Source organism: Sus scrofa, chromosome 16 (genome assembly GCF_000003025.6).
Source record: "Sus scrofa isolate TJ Tabasco breed Duroc chromosome 16, Sscrofa11.1, whole genome shotgun sequence".
In the NCBI taxonomy this organism is placed as follows: Eukaryota; Metazoa; Chordata; class Mammalia; order Artiodactyla; family Suidae; genus Sus; species Sus scrofa.
In genome coordinates, this window is record NC_010458.4 from 38793118 (window position 1) to 38807242 (window position 14125).

The following is a 14125-nucleotide window of genomic DNA, read 5'->3' on the forward strand; positions in this document are numbered from 1 at the left end:
TTATTTCTACATTTAAAACTTCATCATTTGTTGAGAACATATATAAACCAAACTCTGTTCAAAACCTAATGTACCTAATGGGTAGACAGATAGAAAATTGCAACTGGTAGATGCTAGAGTATTAATATATGCACAATGCAACACGAAAGCCCAGAAGAGAACAAGATTCCTCTACTTGTAGAAATATCCACATAAGTGGCGATATATGAACTAAGTTTGAAAAGTTTCATGAGTTTTTTCCAAACAGATCAGCAGGAGTTGGTGGAGGGCATGGGGAAAGCAGTTGGGAAGGAAAAAACAGCTTCAGAAAGAGAGAGGTGTGAAAAGGCACAGAGAGCTCAGAACATGACCAGAAGCTGGGTGTGGTGATTTTATGGGGTTTATGGAAAGAGGCTGGATGGCAAGACTTTCTCTGAGAAAGAGAGATTGGCTAACATTTTGAAAAGTCAGGCTAAGAAGGTGAGATTTTTGTCTTGCAGGCAATGAGAAATCATCCAAAGATTTCAGACAAGGTGATGAGTTGAGTGGCCATGAGTGTAAAACAGATAGCAGTCAGAAGAGATTGGAGCCAGAGACCACTTTGGGGGCTACTGCAACTGTTTAGGAGACAGATGATAACGGCTTGAACCAGGGAAATGACAAGAAGAAATACAAGAGATATTTCCAAGGTAGAATCGAGACTAGCTTGTCTCTGAGACTCAGAAGTTAAGGGAGAGGAAGAGCCTATGAGTACCACTGGCTTGAGCCCACTGGGTGAATGATGATACCACACACTGAAACAGGTCAATAAATGGAAATGCTTACTTTGATGACAAAACATATCTTATTTTTTAATTTCCAAAATGGTGTGCTAAGGGTCACAGTGATGGTGGTACGCAAGTGTGTGGGGTCAAATCAATTTAGTTGATGGATTTTAAAAAATAATGTGAAATACTCTCTTCTCTAGGAAAATTTAGATTTCCTATTTTTAAATGCAGAAAAATGTTCCTCAGGGTAAAAATAACCACAACATCTTTTGAAATATAATAGAGTGCTATTTGGTATAATCCCTTAGCAACATTCCTGCTATGAGCCAGGACTAGCAGCAATCAAGTTGTAGACTCACATATTGTATTTTTTTAAACTTGTAGATAGATGACGAGTGGGACATAATTTTACCCACGTAAGATGAGGCCTTTGAAAAACTACTAAAAGTTGCTAATTGGGTTTATCTTCTTCGATTATAATTCTGTATGATATTAAGAACTCTTCCCAAGATACTTTTCCAAACCAGCATTAAAGTTTTTGGATAGAAATTGGTAAACAATTCATCACTGTGTATGTGTGTGTGTGTCTGTATGTCTGTGTGAAAATGAATATAGGCAAGTTGGAAAGTGAAAGAATATTTTGTTTTCTGAAGTGGTCTCTTTTTGCCAACATTTGAAGATCCCGTTTACACACAAATCCTTTTTAAAAGTAATTCTCAAACTTTCGGTTTCAGGCTATAGCCTGGAAGAGGGGGACCATGACTGTTAAAACATAGCCACAATGAGAAATGTAAAGTAATGGTCAGGAGTTATAGGAGATACAAACTGTCCCTCTCATTCTGACAGTAAACTAGTCTGTAAAGTAATGTAACCCTGCAGGACACATGTTTTCTCAAGTGTAAAAGATGGGCAGTGGTAGGCCAGGTTAGCTGAAATGTAAGTCTCTCTCCATCTTGACATTCCACCGAGTCAGCATCATCTTAGAGAAATGTATGTTGGGACATTGCTGGTTATATATTTCCTTAGCACCACTCCAATAAGCGGGCAACTGAACCAAGATGGCCCAATCAGAATCAGAGAAGGGTTTATATATATTCCATGCTTGGCAGGTTCTTATCACTCTTTCCCATCTACCTCCTCCCTCCCAACACTACCTCCCCACTCCCCGTTACATGCAAGGCACATAATTTCAGAATAAAATAATGTAAGAAGGTGAGGCATTCATGATATTTTTCTTTGGATACACCAGAGTCTCAGAACACATAGAAATATTGAAATCAGTGTTTTTTTAAGTCTAACATTGTTTTGGCAATATGTAGGAAGTGTGAAAAACATTAATTTCACCATACATTTTCTGTTATTTAAATGTCCTTGGTGTCTATACTTATTATCAAGATTTAAAGATAGCAGCTTTACGTCAGTTATCAAATATTTTCAAAAAAAGTTAATCTTTCCTGAAATCCAAAGTCTTAGATTCACTTATGTAGGCAGTTTAAATGATCAAGTTTTCAATCCATTACTTTGGTAATGTGAAATTCAAATTTTGCTTCATGAACTTAGATTACCATTACACTCCTTATTGAAGAAAAAAATATAGTGTGAGACTTTGACAAAATCAATGAAACAGTGAAGAACTATCTTTTATTACTCAGAGTAGAAAAGTGAAAACCTGAATTTTTAATTTAAATATTATGATATAATTAATCCTTCCTTTCATTGAATATATTACGTTAACACATTAATAAGGTAAATAATATTTTATAATATACATGAGATTTATGAGTAAAATTATAGTTCTTACCTATTTTCCTTCTAAAACACCTAAATCAAATGTCACTTTCTTGATATTTACATCTTTGCCATCCAAAATATTTTTATAATTACCAAGGAACCACCTATGATATTTGAATTTCCAATCATTTTTTTTCTCAATTTATTAAAAAAAAGCTCAGGGAGTTCCTGTTGTGGCTCAGCGGGTTAAGAACCCAACATAGTATTCATGAGGATGCAGGTTCAATCCCTGGCCTCGCTCAGTGGATTAAGGATTTGGCGTTGCTGCAAGCTGCAGAGTAGGCTGCAAATGTGGCTTGGATCTGGTGCTGCTGTGGCTGTGGTATAGGCTCCAGCAGCTCCAATCAACCTTTAGCCTGGGAAGTTCCATACAACACAGGGGTGGGCATAAAAAGAAAAAAAAGTTCACCCATTTCTTTCACACACTCCCAACCCCCCATCTCTGGCAATCACATATCTGTTCTTTGCTTCTATGAGCTTATTTTTTGTTTTTGTTTTTGTTTTCCTAGATGTCCCATATAAGTGACATCATTTGGTATTTGTCATTCTGCCTGACTTATTACAATGCCCTCAAGGTTCATCCACATTGTCGAATAGTAAGATCTTATTCTTTTCTTACGGCTGAATCATATTTCTTTGTCTATATATGCCCTGATTTCTTTATCCATTCAAGCATTGATGGGGACACTTAAGATTGTTTCTATATCTTGGCTATTGTAAATAATGCTGCAGTAGACATAGAGATGTGTATATATTTTCAAATTGTGTTTTCCTTTTCTTCATATAAATATTCAGGGGTGGAATTGCTGGGTTATATGGTAGTTCTATATTTAATTTTTTGAGGGATCTCCATGTTGTTTTCCAGAGTGGCTGCACCAATTTACAGTTCCATCAACAGTGCATAAGGGTTCCCCTTTCCCTATGTACTCACAAACATTTGTTATTTTCTTGTCTTTTGGGTAACAGTCATTCTAATAAGTGTGAGGTGGTATCTCATTGTGACTTTGATTTGCATTTTTCTGATGAATAATGATGTAGAGTATTAATTTGTTACTGAGAATATACAACTCCTACAGATTTAGAAAGGCCTATTACTGATAAGGAAAATATTTGGTTGTGTAAAAAGAAATCAAATAAATATTGAAATCATTTATCAGTTTAGAGTTGTTACATTTTCAGGGACCATTTGTTAAAATGATTGATTCGATATATAGATAGATAGATTTTAAAGAGTGTTAATTTTTCAGAACATTTTATTTGGTACTCTTGGTAGCATAAAGACTCGTTCCTCTGGTAATTCTATTATTTCAAACTCCTCTATGTTGAGATTAGAAATTGAATCTACCTTGTTATATATAACACAACATTTATTTAACATACTTATATTTTCCATGGACTCAAAATAACAGATTATTAAATATCTGAGGATTACATCCTTTCGCTTTTTATACAAATTTCTTCATTAAGCCAAGTGTATACCAATTTCCCATTGCTTCACACCCTGTAACTAATTTTTAAATTTTCACTTAAGATAGTAATATCTGGAAATGCTACTATATATGCTAAAAATAGCCTTTTAAAAGACATATTTTTCTTGATAATCCATAGGGAATCATTCATCCATCCATCCATGAGACTTTTTCAGAGACGTTAACTTGACAATTTAAGTCTTCCACTTGAATGATGGTACACCAGGCAGGTGCACATGTGTGCGCACATGCGCACACACACATGCACACACTCTTTGCATACCTCATACTTTTATTTTGTTTCGGAAGATCATTGAAAACAACCTGAAATGTTCTGATTATATTTAATCCTCTGATTCTTTGATAATTCACTGTTCTATATTTATTATATTATATTATATAAAGCCTATAAACACACTGATTTGCCTCTACTCTAATCCTTAACACTAGTGTCACAGCCAGGATTGCAAACATTAAAAATAAGGGTTAAAATCTCACTGCTCCCATAGCCTATGCTCTGTCATTTTTTTAAAAGTAGATTTAAACCATATCTCATTTTTGGTTCATTTGGACTTTGTGTACAGTGTATCAATCAATATAAACTTCATGTACTGCTTTATATATATTTCTTGATTCTGTCAACACACCCAGGTTCTAAACACATGTACGTTAGCAGCACCCATTTCCCTTGTTGAAGCAGGACACCTGGGTGTCAGTCTTAGCTCTGGCACTCATAGTCACTGTGTTACTAAATAAGTTACATCCTCCAGGTCTCAGTGTTCTTATCTATAAAGTGGACATAATGCCATTTCATCTCAGTGTTGCTCATGGGTTCAATAAGTTAATGTGAATTTTTTGATAATTTTAAAGCATTGCTACTGTTCTCTTTAAAGAATGAAATTAATAGCCACACCCCCTTGAAAAATACATTTATTTGCAAAAGCAATTCTATGAAGGAAAAGCTTGACATGCAATGTATGAGTGTTTGGAAAATACACAAGTGATGTAAAGACCTCTATACAGAATGATAGTGATTTATCATGTGAGATACAGTGGAAGCTATGTGTAACTACTATATGTCTTAGTTTTCTGTGAACTATTCAAGTAACAAATTTCAAATAGAACAACAAATCAGAGTAGAGAGCACAGAAAAAAAATAAATTTGAATCAATGGTGTGATACCTCTATTCCAATTAGAAATTTTCCCCCTCTACCCTCTCAGATATATTCTATTTCATTAAAAAATGAAGTTAGTTAAGAAACTTTACAAAGTCAATCAATCCACAGAGTGATAGAACTCTTGTTTTTATTTAATATTTACTAAGGGCTCATTCTCACAAAAATTTCTTTTCATAGGTCAAATACACAAAGTGCCACACTTGCCTTTATTTCACCTTTGGGGGCCCACATGCATACTATCTATTCAGCCCAAGTGGAGGACACTCACCTCTTCAAACAAAGGGTAAAAATGCATGTGGGTTCTAATAATCTGGACTGTAAAAATGAAACTTGCACATTAACTTCATGAATGCCTGTAAATCATGCCAATCTTCAAAGTTTAAATTGAGCTGCTTTAACTAAAATTTTCATTCTTCGAATCTAACAGGTACAATGGCATCACTAGGAATGATGTCCAGTACTTAAGGTATGAGGAAGGCAAAGGGTGTGAGAAGCAGGTGTGCACATCAGGGTTGTGATACTCAACATGGCTGAATTCCCTCTGACTACAGTGTACACAACATAGAGAGAGACATGCTAATTGAAGAGGGAAAGTAAAGGAAAGCAAAGCAAAGCAAAGGGGTAGAGGAAAGGAGAGAAAAGGAGGGAGGGAGGGAAGAAGGAAACTCAGAAAAAACATATTTGTATACTATTAAGATTTTCTGATCAGTCCAACCTGCTGTCAGTTAAAGTTGGAAAAACAATCCCAGCTCCAGGTTTTCCTGTTTGCATACCCAGCCCTGATTTACAATTTAAAATTGCCCATCCTCCAGATATGCAGCTTGGACTTGCAGTCTATCAATGTCTGCCCAAGTCTAAGGTAGTGATGGCAGCTCTACTTTGCCATTAGGCTTGCCAAGGACCTGCAGCTCCTGAAATGCTCCTGTGTGCTTGCATCTGTATGGGGGAGGGGATCTGTGGCTTGGAGGGCCTGGGGCAGGGGGAAAAGGAGCTGTTTCTGGGAAAGGGAAAGGGACCCAGGGGGGCCCAACTTCCAACAATGTGCCTGAGTTGAGAATCTGGAGCTGACTGCTCAGAGCAGCTGTAATTGGTTCTTTACACTACACATCTCCCTGGAGTTGGAGCAGTCTGTGTCTAGTCTATTAAAACTCTGGGTAAAATGCCACTTCTTTGCCCCATCTTCCAGAGCACTTTACATTAAGGGGAAAATCACTATAATCAAACCTTTATGTCTTACATTCTGCTAAAATGAGGTGCTTTCTTTCTGGGATTTTGCAGGGACAACTGGATACACACACTCGCACATAACCACACACCGACAGAGTGTAACTCCTACAGTGTCCTCAATCCCTCCCTCCATCCCTCCTTGCCTTCAAGGATTGCTGAACATTTTGCTCCAAACTCTCCAAGTCACCCACGTGTTTGTTCTCCCCCTTTACTGCTCAATTTACTTCCTGACTTGACAAAGAGAAACTCAAGTTGTTCTCTGGATTTTAGCTGTAATCATGGCACCTAGCAGCCTCATCCATTCCACCATCCCCTGCGCCATTCAGATCTGCCTCAATAACCCCCCAACTCTGGGGGTTGTAGACAGATTACTGGGTATTTTCCTGGCTCACTCCCCCGACCCTCTTCCTTCACCCTCCTCCACCCAGAGAAAATTAAATTCGAAATTTGCTTAGTTTCACTTGCCAGGTTGGGATGGAAAGGGGTGGGAAGGGGGTGGTGGGTGGTATGTACAACTGGGAATCTCTCTCTCTCTCTCTCTCTCTCACACACACACACACACACACACACACACACACACACACACACAGAGAGAGAGAGAGAGAGGGATTATGCCCTACTTTTGGGGTCTCTTACACACACCTGAATTGTAACCTTTCAGTGAAGCAAGGACAGACACGCCCCTGCTTGCCCTCTCGTAATTCCAGGAATAGAATTTGGCCCTGGGTCCAGAAAAGCCAGTGATAAAGAGACCAACAAGAAGATTTTGAGAACTGGTGAGGTGACCCCTTGCCTGAATAGGGGAGGGGGCGCTCTCCACTCACCGCCTGAGTCCCTGGAACGACGAGGGCCAGGACATCCTGGATTTCTTCAGGCCGGGTCGGTGGCCGGTCTCCACAGCGTAAGAGGTGCGGTCCATGGCACGACAGTACAGGTAGCGCTCAGTGTCCGAGTACCCACGGTGCCGGACACGGCCGGTGGCCCCGCTCGAGGCGTAGCGGCCGCGGGTGGCCCCGGGCGGCGGGGGCGGCGGCAGAGGGGGCGGCGGCGGCGGCTGTAGGGGGCACTGGGGCTGGGGCTGGGGCTGGGGTGAGGGCGGCGGCGGCGGGGGCAGGTGGTGATGGGGATGTAGGAGGCGGAACTGGGGCTGCCGGAGGGGATACTGGTGGTGCTGCTCATGCCTCCAGAGGTGCTTGGGGGCTTTGAGCACGGACCCACCGGCGTCGTTGCCCTCGCCGCTGTCCGCCCGGGTTGGCACGCTGCTGCCCTCTGCCTCCATCCTGGCTCGCGGCTCTGTGCCCCGCTGCCCAACCGGGTTCACCACGCTGGCCGGAGCGCCTCCCGGTGCTGCCGCTGCCGCTGCCGCCGCCGCTTCTGGAGCCGAGCAGAGCTGGGCTTAGCTTCCTACTTGAAGCCACCAGAGGCTCGAGGCGACCGAAAGGGGGCTCTGCCAGCGGGAGGGGTCACAGAACGCTACAGGGCTCCCTCCACAGTGGTTGTGGGAGAGACACGCTCTTGGGCTCCCCAATTCACAAAGACTAGGGCGGCCGGTGTACAGCTTTGCCCACGGAAGGCGCCTCCTTCCTCTCTTCTTCCCTTCCTTCCTTTGGGCGCCGTCAGCCAGAGCAGGAATTGTTAGCAGCTCGAGCTGCAGAAGCAGCAGCACGGGCTCGAGTAGCCGCCTCCTCAGTCCCGGGCACCCGAATCCTGATCCCGGAGCTGCTGAAAAGTTGGACAGCTCCTGACTGGTGAGCCGGAGCTGTGACTTTTTCCAAAACCACCCCAGCCAGTCAGGAGTCAGACCTGTCCTCCAGATCCTTCCTCTTCCCGTGCCCCCGCCTCCCTGCCGCCACGGCCCCCCACTGCCCCTGAGGCTTCCTGTTCACCTCCACTTGCCTCAGTCCTCTTTGAGAAATGGAGTTTGGTGGTTCCTAGCTGATTCTCAGAGCTTGTTGACGATAAGCCCCATGCTGGAGCTTCCAGGGAAGAGGGATACGACCTGGCAAAGTTGCCCAGATGGTGTGCGTGCGCGTCGCCGAAAAATTGGATCTGGTGAAGATCCGGTATTAGGATGAATTCAGTCTCTTTCCCTGACATAGGATTAAATATTGTGTAGCTCATAGCAGGGAGGATGCCCAATGTTTCCTCTTGAATATCTTCCTCAAGCTAGTAGCTTGAGTTTCTGCTGCTTCTGTGATTAAGATCTCCAGGAGTGGAACTACTTGGAAATCAAAGGGAGCTGGTTGCCAAGGCTGAGCTAGCCGATCATAGTTAAGGTTAGGGTATCTTTTCTATTACAAACCTCTGATTACCTTCAGTGGTTTCTACCACCAGTGGCTGCCTGCAACTTTGCCTTTCTATCACTTCCAGCAGAACACAGCTCTATTACCAAAGCATTTAAAACATATTTTATAATTATTATTCCGCAGAAATTAGAACCATATCTGACACTAAAATCCAAATTCAAATATCATCTGACTTCCTTTAATTATTTTTAATTAGTATTTTCCTACAATGTCAAATGTTTTGGAGAAGCCAAGAGAACTTCAGAGCAATACAAAGACACATTTTTCCTGTACCTTTTTAAAATTACCACATTACTTAAAGATCATATGTCTTTTACTCACTGATAAAATAATTCTAGTATTGGTCTTTGTGGGTTACTACTGAACCATCCATTATTTGAAATATAAATAAATTTAGGATTCACAATAGCTTGTTGGCAGCATAATTATTCCATTCTCTGCATACACTCAATCTTCACATAATTGAATATGTACATCTTATGCATGTCATATAATGAATACTAAACTACCAGAATCAGGGACCATCTCTCAAACTCTCTAGAGTGTGGGAAATCCAGGGTTCTCCATACAGTGAATGATCAGTGTAGATGCCATTCTGGAAATAACATCAATGAAAATAAATGCTCACTTTGTTCATTACTAAAAATTGTCTATAAAATGTGCAAGTGTCCCCTTCTCTATGCAGGATCTATTAAATTTAACATTGTGCAAAAAAATCCTTGGCATCTTTTTATGTATTTTTCTTCCCTTTCTTTTTTATGGTAGGAAATGTGCCTTCCTCCAACATTTCTGTATTGGCACTCTGCCGTATGTGGTCCATGTACAGGACCAAAGAAAGGCTATGTCTTGAGAGGAACAGGGCAGTCTCCCAGGAGAACTTCTCTCTGTGTACCAGTGAAAATACACTTGACTAAGACACTCTCTCTACCCTTTACAGACACAAGTGTAACTAATGGCAGTGGGCAAAGTATTTTCCATGCCTACAAAGGCATTGAGCTGGTATCTTTCCAAGCACAAAAGAAGGGAAAATGAAGTGTTATGGAGTATAAACTGTTTTTTTTTAGTTTAATTCATTGCATTATTAATATTTGGAACCATTTCAAAGAAGTATACAAATTTCTTCTTTCCTCTGAAATGCTTGCCACATTTCCCCTTAATGTAACAGTGGCAAATATCTCTATTTGTAATTCTTATTTTCCTTTCTCAAATACTCTTAGTACAAGTAGTTTATGATCTTCTTTCCTGAGTAGAATAATTCAAAACTAACCTGCTTCTCATCATCAGTTTTTGACTTCCTTTTGATTTATGAACACTTTCCTTGTCCTATAATCTCCATTTATTTAAAAAAATTTTAAATTATATGATTACAATTCAGGAACTTTTTTAAGTATAAAAAATCATTTAAGTACTACTTTCTAGAATGTTCCCAGCTTTGAGAGTTTTCACTTTCCCTTATAATTCCAAAAGATTATTGAAAGTAGTAGTTTCTTGTGTGACATTTGAGGTAAAACATCTTGGATTCCAATCTAACATTTCCTATCCATGTGACCTTAGCTAAATTACGCACCTTCATATCTCTTAAATGTGAGGTAATACTCTTATTACTTACTTGCCAGAGTCTGGTGATTATTTAGTGAGACAATACTTAGCACAAGACCTTATACACAATAAATGTTTAATAAAAGCTAGAAATTATGATTATTCCTGCCAGACTTGGGAGAATCCTAAATAGTATTTTAATCAATGGATCCCAACCTTGGCTGCACCTAGGTAGTATCAGCTAGAGGGCTTTAAAAATGTCTGATGCTGAATGCTACACCAGTGATTTTAAACTGGGATGTTAACAGAGTCACCTGGTGAGAAAATCAAGCATACAAAGGTCCAGGTTCCTTGAAGCAGGATAGGGCTTGGGGCTTTGCATGTTTACCAAGCTTGCCAGGTGATTCTGGTTCAGACTAAAGTTTGGAAATCATTGCCCTGCCCCAACAAATGAAATTAGTATTTCTGGAGGGAGGACTCAGACAAGAGCTAAAAAAAAACTTCTTAGGTGATTTTGATATATTAATAACTACTGATCCAGATCTTCTCCCTTATTATATCATGGCAAAAACATTTCAGGTGATCTTAGTTGACTTGCCCTGGACTCATTTTCTGGCAACGCCAATCTAAGAGCCCAGATCTCATAAAAATATACACGTTATTAATCTAGTTGTCTCTATACTAAAAGAAAATCTTACACGGTTAAAAATGAGCATCACCAGTCTTCCACTTAAAAACTCTTTTCATTAATCTAGAGGTTGCTTACTCATATTTCAAACAACTGAAACATGGAAATGTTCAATTGACTCATTGGTTTTCCAAGATTTATTTAGAATAAATTATCCATTTTTCACATTGATTGATCATAGATGTTGGAGTTTTATGGGCATGCATGGGCCGAGAGGGTGTTTACCATTATTAGGTTTATACAGGGCATCTTAGAAAGTGTTCCCTACTTGCCATCAGCATATCTGTATGAAAAGTAAAAATCCAAGGTAAATTATCAGTGTATTTTTTCCTGAGCAAACCAAATAAGCAGTTAGTTGGTGCCATTATCATGAGAAACAGAGTATTATACCCCACTACCACCACCCTTTTCTGCCAACACCTTTCAATCTGCCCTACAGAGCCAGTCAATCACTCAATATGCTGCTGGGCAATTAACAAGGGAGAACATTGCTGTCAATGATGGAGACTTCTGGCAGAAATGTTGTCAATTAAAAGCTAGGAGAGAGCAGGCCTCATTTCCATCCAGAACAGAGAATTAAATGGTAAGTTACAATAACTAAGAGTTCATTTCTAACTTGATGATGGGAGGAGGATTTCCATGAAACTTTTTTTTTGCATATATCCTATGTATACTCGAACACGTGTGTTTTTTGATAGGGTGCATTAATTCAATGCCAAGCATCAGCATACAGTAGGAAACTTTCATCATCAATATTGTCTTACACAAGGCCAATCTGCCGCCTAGTTAGAAATATCCAAAGGATGCATTCAGTCATTCAGTCTTAGATTTTACCTAGTTTTTTTTTTTAAGTATTTCCTTTAAGCCATAAAAGGCTCTGAAAATTATAAAAATCTATACACATATTAGTGTGTATTATCAATATTACCACTCTAAATACTAGTACTAAAGTCTCTATCCTGTTGTTTCCAATATTTTAAATCATTTCCAGTAATTTCCAGTAATTTTTTCCTCTGATATAAAACAAACATCAATATGCAATAAATGTTAAAGTAAGAAATGCTGCTCTTGAGCATATTCGTCTTTGACTAGCATATTGATGCAAATTCAGCAGCACCTTGTTGGTTGGCCCACAGGTTTCAGTACTACCAGAAACCAATTTTGTAACTTTCTAATGACACCATTCCACTTGGCAACTAAAGTTGAAAAAAATAGCTTTTATACTATCTTCAAATTCCCAGGTAAACCTTGGTATTTCATTGATAAACATGAAAAAAAAAAAACTTGTCCTCAAGGAATTTAGCATTTTGTAGGGGAAATAAATAAATAAGCAGCTATAAGCCAAAGGTGGATTGGGGGAGAGAAGTGTTGATGGGGATATATAGTGTCTACTGTGGAAACACAGGAGGGACATTCAATTCTTAGGGCTCAGTGAATCTTCACAATGAGACAGTGGTATCTAAACTGAGACCAAGGCCTCAAGTATAAACTGGAATTAGCTAATCTCATTTTGAATGAACATATTTGTGTGTGTGTGTGAAGGGGTTAGTGTCAAAGGGTAAAGGCATTATGGGCAGAAACTAACACAGGCAAAAAGTTAGAGATGAGAAAATTATGGGACCTTAAACATTCAGAAAATGACAAGTAATTCTGTAAATGTGTGAGGACAGGTAGACAAGTATGCAAACCTGATGATGAATCACCTCTTATGAAGTGCCCCCTCAAGGCAATGTGGTGACTTTGTGTCACTTATCAGAAGGGGCCCCTTCCGGGTGGATCAGGTATAAAGGTTGAGAGGTAATATGCAAAGAGAGAGGAAACCAAAGATATGAGAGGAAGGAGGGTAAGAGATGGTGTGCTTCCTCTGAGAAGGCAAGGGTGGATTAAACTCTAAGACATAGATGGAAGGCTTTGCCTTAAACTAGACAAAAGCCAATATTTCCATTGTGACAGGAGAGAAAGGGGAAAGGATGAATTCAGATGGAAGTAAGTTTATTGCATTTATTGAACATTTAACTTTTGGCATTCTGCCAGACACATCTCATGCATTATTTCATTTAATCTTTTTAACAATGCACTTCTTTCCTCACATTTTAACATTTTGAAAATCATAATGAGTCTTTCAACAGAGACTAAAAGGACTATGCCAGTCTCCCGCAGATATTAAATAAAGCTCGTGTGACCTTAACTCTACATAGAAAACACCTGTGCACCTGATGGTCTCAACATTAATTAAATTACCTCATTCAACCAATATTTATTGAACATTTAATATGTGCCAAATGCTAAGTTCTAGAGAAAAAGGACTGAATAAAACAGGAAATTTCTGACTTTCCTGTTCTAATTGGAAAAGACAGAATAAACACCTTGGCAAATATATAAACATGTCAGCCATGGCTAAGTGCTATAAAAAAAAACTGAAAGAAATTAAGAATTTAGAGTATGATGTTTGGGAATGATATTTTGTAAAAGTTGGTCAAGGAAGATTCTCTCCTAGTTGAGAATTTAATTAAAATCCTGAAGGAAGGAAGAGAGTGTGACAGTGTTTCAAAGTATGGACAAAGAAAGTGCAAAGACATTGACATGGCAGCAAGTGTGTTATATTTGAGGAAGACTGAGCCAACCAGTGGCCTGGGGTGGAATGAGCCGGAGGCTATGTGGAAATGAGGACAGATCAAGGAAAGCCATGTTGGTTATGGCAAGAACTGTGGATGTGTTACTTGTATTCATAGAGCAACACATAGTTGAATTTTAGGCTTAATTAAATTAGATTTAGACATCTAATAATCATTTAAAAGGAAAGTCTTTGAAAGACTATGCCTTCTTGAAAAGATGTTACCCTGTATGTAGAAAAATATGAAAATATGTCTGGGAAACAAACTTTTACTCTAAGAAAGTACTTCTTTCAGGGAGAAAGACATGTAAGATATTCTTAAGTACTTGAAGCTGTACATCATTTATCATTAAACCAACTACAAAATCATGTCTTAAGATATTCATAAGTACTTGAAGCTGTACATCATTTATCATTAAACCAACTACAAAATCATGACCAATCATACAGCAGCAACACAGTTAAAATAAGTAGATATTACCAAATTCCTCAGAAAATGTCATAGCACTTTCAAAGTGACTGATTCGTGAGAACTGAAGAATGATTACTCAGGTGCTAAATGTCCG

General features: G+C 39.2%; 1 protein-coding gene across 13 annotated transcripts in view; it reads right to left on the reverse strand.

The window, feature by feature from the left end:
* The window catches only part of PDE4D (phosphodiesterase 4D), a 1509235-nt gene that overhangs the window by 895818 nt on the left and 599292 nt on the right, over positions 1-14125 (reverse strand). The window contains exon 1 of one of the 13 annotated variants that reach the window (XM_021076863.1): positions 7237-11385. The exons of the other annotated variants lie outside the window; for them this stretch is intronic. Coding sequence (XP_020932522.1) covers positions 7237-7691 — 455 coding nt within the window. The 5' untranslated portion in view covers positions 7692-11385. Of the gene's footprint in view, positions 1-7236; positions 11386-14125 lie in introns of those variants that run through there. 13 annotated transcript variants of the gene reach the window in all.